General features: G+C 45.3%; 1 protein-coding gene across 1 annotated transcript in view; it reads left to right on the top strand.

Annotated features, from left to right (window-relative positions):
• Window positions 1–10,992, top strand: part of gmeb1 (glucocorticoid modulatory element binding protein 1) — a 68,012-nt gene extending 57,020 nt beyond the window's left edge. Inside the window, exons 8-9 of the mRNA XM_072501028.1 lie at window positions 1,554–1,676; window positions 9,191–10,992. Of these exons, the coding sequence (XP_072357129.1) occupies window positions 1,554–1,676; window positions 9,191–9,912 (845 nt within the window). The 3' untranslated portion in view covers window positions 9,913–10,992. The remainder of the gene's footprint in view (window positions 1–1,553; window positions 1,677–9,190) is intronic.
• The last annotated feature ends 3,213 nt before the right edge of the window (window positions 10,993–14,205 follow it).

The following is a 14,205-nucleotide window of genomic DNA, read 5'->3' as shown; positions in this document are numbered from 1 at the left end:
TTCCAGGCACCCCAGTCTTCCAACTTTGACCTCCTATTCTTTCCCTTACCACTTCATTTATCTCGGTGGAACTTCCAGAATTCTCTCCTCGACCCCCTGTGCCTCTTGCAGTTCTCTTCTTAAAACAGGGTTCTTTGACCAAGCGTTTAGTCATCTTCCCGAATCTCTCCTTCTCTCGCTTGGCGTCAAGTTTCTTCGTAACTTGCTCAAGCGTGTTGGGACATTTTTAAGTGAAACATCAAAATGTCAGTTAATTTTGCAATTTTATTCATTATTTTCTGTTCTCTCTGCCCACCACCAGTAGTAGCTTAATGCAGCAATGTTCAGGTTACAACTGATGGACTGTATATAACTCTTTAAGACCTTTTAAAAAATAAATTTAGAGTGTCCAATTTTTTTTCCAATTAAGGGGCAATTTTAGTGTGGCCAATTTACCTATCCTGCACATCTTTGGGTTGTAGGAGTGAGACCCACGCAGACATTGGGAGAATGTGTAAACTCCATAAGGTTTGTTACCCGGGGCCGGGATCAAACCCGGGACCAATTTTAAGACCTGACCGTACAGCCCTCAAAGCCTAAACAATTCAGACCTATGTACAGTTATACAACATTGTCCCTACTTATTTACCTTGTTTGTGTTTTGAGTCCCTGGAAATTTGAGGACGGTAATCATTGGCATTGTTGCCTCACGAGTGTATAAAACTAAATAAAAATCTAAGATCTGTTGGTTTCAGCAATTTAAGAAGTGCGCAGATTAATTTGAATGTGGATATATATTTTACAAGTGACCCATGACTACTTTAATACGTATACCTAAGTGGCTCATGTAAACAAAACATTTGGACACTTGGGCCCAATGATTTTTTCGTTAGAATCCTTGCCTATGTAATTCGGCTAACAATGCCTGTCTGTAACTATCATCCATAATTGTGGTGGGTTATTGCGTTTGTTTTATCCTGTTTATAAATCTAGTGATCTCTTTGGATTAGCTGCTGAGATTGCTGAAATATTAAATGTATAAATACAAAAGCAAATCTAAAATAATAATCAAAATAACTGGAAAAACTCCGATCAGACAGCATCTATGGAGAGAAACAGTGTTAACGTTAGAGGTTGATGACCTTTCAATGGAAATAAATCCACTGCTTGAGTTGATGTGGAGCCATTATGTTAGGAATGTTGATTTGATCCCCCCCATTCCACCTTGAATTAACTATTGATGGAGCTGTAGATGGATACTACTAGAGTGAGGAGAAAAACGGCCAGAATTCCTACTCCTGATTATTACCAGAATATCTGGTCAGAATATCAGGCTTAATCTGATGACCTCGACAGTCGAATAGCCAGTTGACTGCCTTTATTTGCACATGAAGAAGACTAGGCATTAGAATGAGGTACAATTTAGTTGCCAGATACCAGAGGATTACCCCAGCAATGGTCAATGCCTTCAGGAGAAGAGATACTTAGCTGGTCATTCAGGCTGATGGATATGTAGTCAAGTGATCCCTGTTCTGGATTAAAGAGATATCGCAAAGTATTTTTTTTGGCTTCAGACGCTGCTGTTCTGAACAATATGGCACACACCTTTGGCCTCCTGGAGACGGTGAAGAAAGTTTTGGACAAAAGGAAGAGTCAGACTGATCAAAGCCAAGAACAAATTCATAGTGATCTTGCAGGTAAGCTGTCTTCCCCCCCCCCCCCCCCCCTACATGAAGGTATCAGAACACTGGTTCCAGGGGCGAAAGTTTATATTTTCCTTTTTCACAATTTCTTCAAAGTTTACACCCACCAACAAAAAATCAACGGTAACAAATACAATGACAATCCCCTCAGCAACAACAACAGTCCCATCCTCCCACCAACCCCCAAACACCAATCCACATGTCAACACCAACATCAAATAAAAAATGAATCAGGAATCACCCATAGTCACCATCAACATACACAGACCCCCCCACCCCAATGTTCGATGTCATCCAATTCTTGAAAGTGCTTAATGAATAACGGCCATGAATTGTAGAACCCCCTCCATCCTTCCCCTCAATTCAAACTTCACCTTCTCGAGAGTTAAGCATTCCAGCATGTCCCCCCGCCACGCCAGGGCACAGGTGGAGAGGTTGACCTCCACCCCAACAGGATCAACAAGGCGAAGGCTACAACATCTGCTTCTGCATCGGCTTCCAACCCTGGCTGATCCCGATTTTTTTCCCCCCCCCCCCCCCACCGGCAATATTCACTCACATCTTCTACCCCCTCAAAGAGCAAGCTTATTCTCGCCTTTGTGAGGTGTGCTCTATACCTTCAGCTGTATCAGCCCCAACCTCGTGCACGAGGTGGAGGCATTCACTCTCTGGAGCACCTCACACCAGAACTCCTTCTCCATACCATCTCCCAACTCTTCCTCCCACTTTGCTTTGATCCCTTCCAGCGGTGCCTTCTCTTCTTCCAAAATAACCCCGTAAACCGCCGACACTACCCTTTCTCCAGTCCCCCCGCCTCCTCCAGAAATGTGGAGGCTGGCTCCACTGGGAAGCTCTGTATCTCCTTCTTGGCAAAGTCTCGTACCCGCATGTATCTAAACATTTCCCCTGCTCCAGCCCATACTTCGCTCCCAACGTCTTCAATCCTGCAAACCGACCCCCTAAAAACAAATCCTTTAGTGCCCGAACTCCCTCCTCCGAAAATTCCCATCCCACTTCCCTGGCTCAAATCTGTGACTCTCCCAAATCGGCATTTCCCTTGACCCTGCCGCCAACCTGAAGTGCTGGCAAAACTGCCTCTAAATTCTCAACAATGCTATTACTACTGGCCTCCCTGACTATTTTCCCGGGGCCATCGGTAGCGCTATTGCTAGCACTTTCAATGCCGACCCCCTGCACAAACACTCCTCCATTCTGACCCACTGGGAATCCATCCATCTGACCCAGCTCCGCACCTTCTCTACGTTCGCCGCCAAATAATAATACATCAGGTTCGGAAGACCCAACCCCCCTGACTGCCTTCCCCTCTGTAGCAGCACCTTTCTAACTCTAGCCACCTTCCCTCCCCATATGAACGAGGTAACCATTCCTTCAACCTCTCTAAAAAATGCCTTTGGCAGAAAGATCGTCAGGCATTGAAAAATAAACGAAAATCATTTTAATCACCTGTACCCGACCTGCCAGTGACCGAGGGAGACCATCCCACCTTGCCAGATCAGCTTTCACCCTCCCCACCAAACTAGAAATGTTGTACCTATGGAGCCCCCCCCCCCCACAATCCTGAACAACATGCACTCCCAGTTATCTAAAGTGAGTCCCTGCCCTACGGAATGTCAGCCCACCCACCCCCGGCCGAGACACCAAAAAATACTCACTCTTGTCTAGATTTTATTTGTGCCCCGAGAAAGACCCAAAAACCCGAAGAAGCTCCAATATTCCTCCTATTGATGCACTCGGGTCCCACACGTATAACAGCAAATCATCCGCATATAAGGATACCCTTTGCTCTACCACCTCCCTCCTGCACTATCCCTTTTCATACCCCAGAACTTCTTAATGCCATGGCCATCGGCTCAATCGCGAGAGCAAACAGCAGGGGGAAACATAGGACATCCCTGCCTAGTCCCACGGTGGAGAGAAAAATATCCCGAGCTGACGTTATTTGTGCGGACACTCGCCCTCGCTCCTTATACAGTAGCTTTACCCAGTCCACAAATCATGGTCCAATCCCAAACTGCTCCAGAACTGCCATCAAGCACCCCCATTCTACCCGGTCAAACGCTTTCTAGGCGTCCAATGCCACAACTCTGTTTCCCTCCTCTCCGCTGGCGCCGTAACCACGTTCAATACCCTCCTAATATTCACGAGGAGCTGCCTCCCTCTCACAAACCCTGTCTGATCCTCACCTATCTAAAGTGAGTCCCTGCCCTACGGAATGTCACCCCTGTCCCCACCCCTGGCCGAGACACCACAAAATACTCACCTGTCACCTTTGGGAGGCACTCCACCAGCCTACCTGCCAGTACCTTCGCCAACACCTTTGTGTCCACATTGAAAAGTGATATGGGCCTCTACGACCCACACTCCCTCAGATCCTTATCTTTCTTAAGCAACAGGGAAATCGATTCCTGCCCCAAAGTTTGTGGTAACACCCCACTCCCTATCACCTCCTCAAACATCCCCACCATTAGCGGTGCCAGCTTATCCTTGAATTTTTTATAAGATCCTACCGGCAACCCATCCGGCCCTAACACCTTCCCCGACTGCATCCTCCCAATCGCAAATATTATCTCCTGTTCCACTATCGCCCCCTCCAATGTAGCCCTGTCCCCCTCCCCTAACCTCGGGTACTCCAGCCCATCTAGAAATTCCTGCATCTGTCTTCCTTATTAATCTGATCCGGAGCCACCACCAGCTTCCCCGCCCTGTCCCGCACCTGGACAATTTCTCTTGCCGCCGCCTCCTTCCAAAGCTGACCCACTAATATACTCTCCATGCTCGGAAACTGCACCCCTTGCTCGCCTCGATTGGCGCACTGCCTTCCTGGTAGATAGTCGGCCAAAGCTCGCCTGTAGTTCCTTCCCCTTTTACATCTTTGCTGGATCTCCATCTTCTGCATAACTCATATCTACCTCCAACGTCTCATCTATTACCCTCTGATGCTCCAGCTTCTCTTTGTCCACCCTAGCCTTAAACGAGATCACCTCACCACCGCCTTTAGAGCCTCCCGAATAACCGCCTTCAACATCTCCCCCATGCAGTTAAAACCTACATATTCCTCAATTATTTTCTCAATTTTATCACAGAAACCTCGGTCCCCCAACTGACCTACATCTAATTTCCACCCCAGCTTCTGTACTACCCCTTCTGCAATACCATATCCACCCAATGCGGAGCATGATCTGATATTGCAATTGCCGAGTACTTCGACCTCTTAACTCCAGCCTTCCCCACCACAAAAAAGTCAATCAGCGAGTATACCTTATGGACCACAGAGAGAAACAAGTACTCCCGTTCCCTCGGGTGCAGAAACCTACAAGGTTCCACCCCTCCCATTTCCACCATTAGCCCCGCCAACACCTACACCCTTTGCCGCCGACAGGACCAGCGAGCATGGCCGTGACCTGTCCAATCTTGGCTCTTGCACCAAGTTCCAGTCACCCCCCCACTATCAGTTTGTGTGAATCCAAGTCGGGGATGGCCCCAAACACCTTCATGAATCCTACATCATCCCAATTGGGATCATACATACCTACCAGCGCCACTAACCTCCCCTCCAGCGCCCCTGTCACAATCACATATCTACCCCCCAGATCTGCGACCACCTTCTTTATCTGGAACCATAATTTCTTGCTGACCATTACCGCTACCCCTCGAGCCCTTCCTTCAAATCCAGAATGAAACACCTGGCTAACCCAGCCCTTTTTAAGCCTCACCTGGTCCTTCACTCCAGTGAGTCTCCTGCTGCATTGCTACATCGGCCTTCAAGCTTTTAAGATTTGCAAATACTCTTTACCTCTTGACTGAACCTCCCAATCGCCTCACGTTCCACGTGACTATCCTAACCGTTGGTCTCTCACCCACCACCACCACCCCACTTCTTATCCACCATCATCATACCACAGGGTCCTGCCCCAAGAACCTGACCCGCCCCTATCCACCCTCATACTTCCTCTCGAAAATCCCCCACCCAGTATCGATCCCATCCCCCCCCCCTTTCACACCTCTTAGGCCCATCGAAACCTGCTCACCAGGCTCCAATGTCCGCAGCCCCACCTCGCCTCCGTTCACTAGCCGACTTTAGTTAGCGAGTGCGGGCCCCTCCACACCTCAAGGCATTCCTTCCCTCCCACCCAGTCCCAGAAAAAAACAATCCAACCCATACAACTCAATAAAATAGCATATAACCGTCGCAACAAAGAATGCCAATCAAATCAAACAAAAAGTAAGTTACAATACCGGTTAATGAACAGAAAGTTATAACATTCATACATTCTCCAGCGCCCCAATCACAGTCCACGACCCCTCTCCAGTTCCACTCTTCACTTTTCTTTTTTTTAAATAAATGTAGAGTATCCAATTTATTTTTTTTCCAATTAAGGGACAATGTAGCGTGGCCAATCCACCTAACCAGCACATCTTTGGGTTGTGGGTGAAACCCACGCAGACACAGGGAGAATGGGCAAACTCCACACGGACAGTGACCCAGGGCCAGGATTCTAACCCGGGTCCTCAGCGCCATAGTCCCAGTGCTAACTAGTGCGCCACGTGCAGCTCCACTCCTCACTTCTGTCCCAAGCCTTCTGCCTTCACAAGCGCCTCAGCTGCCTCCACCGTCTCAAAATAAAAATCTTTGGTGTTGTATGTCACCCTCCGCTTCGTCGGGTACACCACACCAAATCGCACCCACTGTTGTACAGAGCCGTCTTTACTCGGCCAAAAGCCGCTCGCCTCTTTGCCAACTCCACCGTCAGGTCCTGGTAGATCCGAACTCCAGCACCAGCCCACTGCACCTCACGCTTCTGCTTTGCCAGCTTAACACTCTCTCCTTCGTGTCATATCTATGGAAGCAGATGATTACTGCACTTGGTGGCTCATTTAATTTTGGCTTTGGCCTTAACGACCGATGAGCTCGGTCTAGTTAATACGGGAGGGCTCCTCACCCTCCCCCATCAACTCTGCCAGCATCTTGGCGAAATACTCCGTTGGCCACGAGCCCTTTACCCCTTCAGGCAAGCCCACAATCCTCAAAGTGTGCCGCCTTGAGTGGTTCTCCAAATCTTCGAGCTTTGCTCAAAGCTCTTTGTTAGCCTCCACCACCCTCTGCAGCTCTTCCCTCATTGCACAGCTGGTCGCTGTGCTATGACATGGTCTCTTCCACTTCCTTCATCTTCTCACACTGCTCTCTCACCTCAGCCGATGTCTTTGCCACAGCTACCCTCACCGGGGCAATTGCCTCCTCCACCAACGATTTCAGTGCGACCGCCATCTCCTTCCTCAACGCCTCCATGTGCCTCGCAAACTGCTTCTCCAGCTCCACAGCCATCACCTCAGTCATCGCCTCCACCGTAATCAGTGCAGCCCCACCTTGTGGTCCAGCCTCCGACATTTTGCCAGCACCTTTGCTGGCCCTCGACGGTGAGCCCTGGCTCCCTCCCTTCTTCACAACTGGTTTTTGCAGTCCTTTTGGCATCTGATAGCGACTTTTTATTTCCCTTCCTTCAATCCTCTAAAAATTACCCCGGGACCGGACTTTAAACCACCTAGAAATATACGCGGGAGCCACCCAACATGCGACTTCCCCTCTATATGCCGCCACCGGAAGTCCTGCTACAAGAGGTTTGTGAGGAGATAGCTCGCCCTCCAGGGGAGCACCTGTTTACCACTCAGCCACTTCCCACAAATCAATCCTCCGATTAACCCAAATAGTGAAGTGTATTGCCAATTAAAAAGTGACCTCTGTCTCCATATTCTCTTATTTCAGTCAATATCAGTCATTCTTATTATTCCAGGATCACAGGAATATTAGGTTTCTCAATAATACTGTCCCTCTTACTGAGGGAGGCCTGCTGCCTTAAGGCCACATTGCCCTGTTTGCTGCTGCTGACAAAATCAATATAAGTCATACAAGGACCGGGTGCCCTTCATCAGCTACTCTTCATATGGCAATGTCTAGCTCATTCATCCCAATGGCATTGGAGACCCATAAAAACAAACTTAATTTATTGTTGGGATAAGAAAACTACGTGGGGAGTTTGGAGATGTTGTGTTTTGTTGCACAAACCCCATCCCAAATTTTTGTTGTCCAGAGCTCTACATTGAGGTCTGTTGTCAATTGTTTAAAAACTCCTGTCTTGGCCTCTAAAACTTGATGCATGTGAACAATGCACTATCCTGAAATATTTTCACAGAATCATTAGCCAACAAAATTTGACACCCAACTATATAAAGTGATATTAGGGCAAATTGGTCAAAGAGGTAGCCTTTCAGAAGCAACGAGGGAGAATTAATGATGTGCAGAGATTTGGGGAGGGATTTCCAGAACTTAAGACCTAGGCAGCTGCCGGGTGTGTAAGAGGCCAGAACTGAAGAAGCTCAGAGATCTCGAAGGAGTGCAGGGCTAGAGGAGGTTGTAGAGATGGGGAGGGTGGGAACGCAGAAGAGGTGGGGGAGAGGGGAACGAGATAGATAAGTATGGTTGATTCATGGCCCTTAACTTCCTCAATGTCAATCTCCAGTGAATTGTCACACTTGACAGCCTTACCCATGCTGGGATTCCAAAGCCCTGTCTCGTCCAACATTCTACGCTCAGGCTGGGTGGGACGGGAGCAGTGAAGCGTGTCCCCAGTTGCATTGGCTCAGGCTGGGGGAGGTGTGGGCTGTCCCATGCAAAGCTGGGTCTGAGTGGTTAAATGGTTACTCTGGAGTGAGGGCAGCACGATGGCACAGTGGGTTAGCCCTGTTGCCTCACGGCGCCGAAGGCCCAGGTTCGATCCCAGCTCTGGGTCACTGTCCGTGTGGAGTTTGCACATTCTCCCTGTGTTTGTGTGGGTTTCACCCCCACAATCCAAAAGAAGATGTGCAAGCTAGGTGAATTGGGTACGCTAAATTGCCCCTTAATTGGAAAAAATGAATTGGGTACTCTAAATTTTTTTTAAAAGTTACTCTGGAGTTAGGAGTGATTTTTGTTTTTCCTTCTAACTCTCAGAGTAACTTATCAGGGTAAAACTGGCAGAACCATCCAAAGTTAGTGATTGAAGTCTCTTTTGTCAGATGGTTCCCAGCCCAGCGCAATTGTCCAGAAGGAAATTAGCGCTTCTGGGCAATTGTCAGATAAACGCATGGGAGCTTCCGAGAGGAATTCCCCATCCCATCATTGAGGTACCCACTAAATGCGACGTTGGGGAACCAGGAAGTTATAGGCCTATGTTATTTTACTCAGTACATTTGTGTATGGTTACACAGAGAAGGATGTTTCTTTTGATTGAAAGTAGCTGTCATTTCCTTGCATTGTCCTCCTTTAATGATCCATTCAATGGTATTACACATGCTATATACTAGTGCTTTAATTATTGATTGAATTTTTTTATTCCTATAATTCTACATGGACTGAACTCTGATCAAGAAATGCAATATGAACACGTGCAGATATTGAGTACCAAACCTATTTTTCTTCCCCCTTTCTTACGCCTTCCACTTTCCAACAACAGAACTAGAACGTCAGCTGGAGGAGCAGAGGAGACGAGCCAAGGAGCAGAAACTGAAAAACCAAACTCTGCAAAACGTGGTGCTGATGCCGATCGCTACTCCCAAACCCAACAAGCGCCCCCGACTGCAGAGACCCGCCTCGGCCACCATCCTCACCCCAAACACACCCGTCCAAACACCCCAGTTCACCGTTATATCACCTATTGCCATCACTCCAATAGGATCAAACTTTTCTGTCGCCAATGTCACAACCATGCCTCTGGCCATTGGCCAACAGTCCAGCCCCATCACTGTACACACACTGTCGGGCGGATCCCAGCTCTTCACCAGGTATGCCGGTGTTGTCACTGCGGCCAAGACAACTGCCTCTGACACGGTCACCATTCATCCTGCCTCCAGCCTCGCCCTGCTGAGCACAGCAGCCATCCAAGACAGCAACACGATCACGACCATGGCCGGCATGAACGTGGGCCCCATGGAACTGGTCACTGTGGACTCGGGTCTGGTGTCCGTTGTTCAGAGCCACGGTATTGACCATTCAACGACAGATTCACAGACTGTGATCGAGATTCATCCTGGGCCAGAGATGGACTCGGACCCAGATGGTGCAGTGGAAGCAGAGTGCGATGACAAGGTGCCAGACACGGACAACAAAACCCAAATACAAGCCATCGAAGTTGTGACCCAGGAGGAACAGCAGAATGAGAGAAATGATGAAAATTAATGAAAAACAAATTTGAGCTATTGAAGTACTTGCTTGGCTGTATTTGAATGTACTGTTACCAAAACATAGTTATGTGTAAAAGGTATGAATTTCAACGCGAGGATTTTTTTTAAAGGAAGGAATGCAGTATTATAATGCATTCTTTGTGCTGTGTTTCGCCTATTCAGCTGGACCCTCAACCTTGGATCAGAATTTGCTCCAGTTTGCCTTGTTTTGCAACTGCTAACGAACAAGCAGTGTTTGGGTAGCATGTTAGCATCTTGACCTTTTGGCATTGTCTGTCCCCTCCCTATTCCAGAATAACTTGTAAAGAGGATGCAAGCTCAGGTTCACTGATGTAAAGTAATGCAAGATAAATGCACCATCCACATACTTCCAATTGATCGCCACAAACTAGCCGCCACTGACAATTCCAACTCCAGATGGGTTGATTCAGCTTCACTTAAACCCTAGGCTGATGATGCTATTCAACTTTGACTCCTTTCCCTAGAAGGGTTGAGGTACTCTTGTGCATGAAGCAAAGCAAATGTTTTAAGTGTCATTATTAGTAGATGACGAAACCAACTCAATGAGTTCAGAGGCAGGCAATTCTGTATTGGGTACTTTGGAGGACGTTTTGGGAAGCAATCACTACAAGCATAACTGATTAGAAAGTTACAGCTGCCACTGCTGTAAATCTGAAGTAAAAACATAAAATTGCTGGAAATGCACAGCAGATACGGCAGCATCTGAAAATTCGAAACACGATCTGCGTCTCTTCAGCTTAAAAAGAGTTCCATTTGTAAAACATTAACCTGTCATCTCTATTCAGATGCTGCCGAACCTTGCTGTGTGCTTGTATTTTTACTCTCAAGTGTAACCTTCTTGCATATCCTTGCCAAAATTTGAAAGAGCCTCATTTGTGTAAGGGCAGCTTCAGTGTGTCTCCTTTCCAATGATGTTTTCAGAAGTTTCTTAATGTGAGCCTGTATTTTCATTTGCTTCTTATTATGAATCCACACTATGTACATTTTTTTTTTTACTAAACCAACAAAAGATGCATAGCATTCCTGTATAACAATTAAATGCATGTGAGAGAAAGGTGGTTGAAAATTATTTTCTTTTGTGGGTAAGCACCCAACAGGTTAATATGACTAAAAGGGCAGAACAGTTCAGCCAACTTTGGTACACATTCTGGCAAGGGACAGTGAACAACAGCATTCCCATGCCCAGCAGAACTGGAGCCAATTGTAGTGATCCATACTGTAGCTTCATCTTCAGTCAGCTTATCAGTATCTGAAATCACCTTCACCAATGCTAAATTAGGTTTTGGTATCTATCTGCCAGCAACAACATTGATGGCAAGGATGTGGGGTGGTGGAATTACAAAATGAAGTCTTTTCAGACATGACGCGTAAATATAAGCATTTGAATCTAAATTCTGGAAATACTCAGCATGCAGGATCCGTGGAGAGAAAGAGTTAACGTTTCACGTTGATGGCATTTCATCTGCTTTTGGGTAGTCTCAACTCAGTTCCTGGTGGTTATAGCAACAAATTGCACTAATATAGTGCCTTCAATGTAGTAAAACACAAGAATATTCACAGGAACCTGATCAGATAATGAATGACACTGAGCTAAAGACAGTTAACCAAAGTTTGGTCAACGGTTTTAATGAGTGCCTTAAATTACAACAATCTCCCACATTATAACAGTATTACGCTTCAAAATACTTCTCTGACTATAAAATTATTTGGGACGTGCTGAGTTTGTGGAAGGCAAATGCAAAGAGGAGCAAGACCTATAAAGGTAGATAGGTGAGAGACAGAATCGCATAGCTTAGGATCTAGTTATCTAATGGCATGGTTAGAAGGAAATTGACATTGGAAAAGTGAGAATTGGACAATGCAAATAGACCCACTCTCGTTTTCCACCAATTGATTCTCGATCTCCAAAGTATTGGTCAAGATTTAGATAATTTTGGGAAACTGAAAAACATTTGCTGCATTCGGCAAGTGCCTTCTGAGGATAGGATACATTGGGCCAGGGAAAACATATTTGTATTGGCTGAGCTCTTTCTGATTCAAAAGTCGAAAATCTGTTTAGCTTTTCATTCCCTCAACCCAAACACAGATAAATGTTTATAATTTTATATTTAAGTGATAATATGATTCTGCTGAATAATTACATGAAATTTGTGTACAAGTTACTTGTTCTCATTTACAGATAACTCTAGGTCTGATTTCCTTGAACATTCCTCACATATGCCTTTCAGTCCTCTAACTGGGCTTATGTGCATCCCATTCTTACTCAGCTCCATCTTTGGTGGTGGACCCTTCAACTCTCTTGGCAGTACTCTAGATCTCTGTCCCTAATCAATACCCCTCTCTTCACCTTTGAAACTCATCTTAAAATTGAATTACCCATCATGATTTTGGCTACTTTTTCTAGATCTTGCAATGCTGCTCAGTGTGAGTTTTCTTGGATTGACAAATCCTGCCGTTGGTTGATTAGTCCTTTAACCTATATTAGCCATTTTAATCCTATTGCCCTGCAGAGTTTTATACTGTAATGTTTAAAACACATACCTGTTTAAATATATATCTTGAATGGAATTAGAATTTCTGTCTTAATAGTCACTTGTGGTAAATTTAGTATTACATATTCTATCAACTTCTGGCGTGAAAATAATTTTCCTCTTCTGTTTTAATGGTAAACTAGAGTCTATCCCCTCTTTACTAATTTACGACCGGGCGAAACAATATTCCACAAGGTGGATAAATGGAGTTAAAATACAGATCAATTGTGATCTAATTGAATTGGCGGAGCAGTTGAGGGGCTGGAAGAAAATTTGGCACATAATCCCAGAACAATTCACAACTTGAAGGAATGAGACTCAAGATTTATATTAGTTAAGTTACAGTGCCAGAGATTGCTAGCAATTTAAAAATTATCATATTGGTAAAAGGTACTACAACATTATTTACTAAACCTTTTGTGGGAAGTCTAATAGGCAATTAATGCACAAATTCAGCAGCCTCACGATAAGGGAGGTTGAGGGCGAGGAGTGGTCTTGGGATCGTAACACTAGAGTGGCACAAATCATCCAGCAACTTAAGGTAACTTGAAGTTCATTGGGTCCCTTTTCCTGACCATTAGTTATTGCAAAATATGAGCTCAACTGCCAGCACTATTACACAACTACTTTCCCAGCAAAGTCTCATGTTAAATGTGGACTTTTGTGTGAAAGTGATTAACTGATGTCTAACTAGAACACAAAAGGAGGAGTTTTGTACAGTTATACAAAGCCCTGGTTAGTTCACACCTGGAGCATTTAAGGGGCATCTTGACAAATACATGAATGGGATGGGAATAGAGGGATACGGACCCAGGAAGTGTAGAAGATTGTAGTTTAGTCGGGCAGCATGGTCGGCACGGGCTTGGAGGGCCAAAGGGCCTGTTCCTGTGCTGTACAATTCTTTGTTCAATATGTAAAGCTCTCGGCACCTTGGGAAACATTGGCTTGAATGAAGTGCAGCACGGTTTATCAGTGTTAACGGGGCTTCAAGGGAGAGATTCTGAGGAAAACGTTCACATAACCAGAGCTTGCTATAAAGGAGTAATTTAACTGAAAGCATCAGAATTTTGGAAGGAGTTTATGGGGTTTTCTGCTGGTGGTGGGAGTTCAAGGCGTTTTGACATCAAAGCCGAGAAATCAGAAGATAAACTAGGAAACACTTCTATATGCAAAGAGTGGTAGAGGTTGTGGAATTCCCACAAAAATAGATACCAACAAAACTCATTTTAAATCTGACATCAATTGATTTTTGCTAGCCTTGGATATTAAGGGCTATGGATCCAAGGATTCCTTCCAATCCCAGTTGATGTAAACTGGATAGGAAGATCCCAGAATGAAACCCTGATTCAAAAGACTAACTTTTATTTTTTTTTATATATAAATCGTGGAGGAACAGAGTAAAAGAATCACAAATTAGTTTTAACAACAAGGAAAAAGCATTTACTGAATCTGAAAACTTGGATTATTATACAATATTCATTACTTATCTTAAATACACAGATTTAAAGATCAACGGATTACAGAGTACAATGATCGCAACGCAAAAGGTCCCTTTTTAAGAACACAAGATGACTGGTCAAATACATGCACTCTACTCTGAACCCAAGTTAGTGCCTGTGGATTTCTTCTCAGAATCCCCCCAGATGATGATCACATAAGAGTTTCCAAACTCCACACTCAAAAACATGCTTTAAAATGTTCCCATAATAATGCTTTCCCTGAGCAATTTGCATTCT

This window comes from Scyliorhinus torazame, chromosome 1 (assembly GCF_047496885.1).
Source record: "Scyliorhinus torazame isolate Kashiwa2021f chromosome 1, sScyTor2.1, whole genome shotgun sequence".
NCBI classification, from domain to species: Eukaryota; Metazoa; Chordata; class Chondrichthyes; order Carcharhiniformes; family Scyliorhinidae; genus Scyliorhinus; species Scyliorhinus torazame.
Note: the sequence above shows the minus strand (reverse complement) of the source record. Positions and strands in the feature narration are given on the sequence as shown.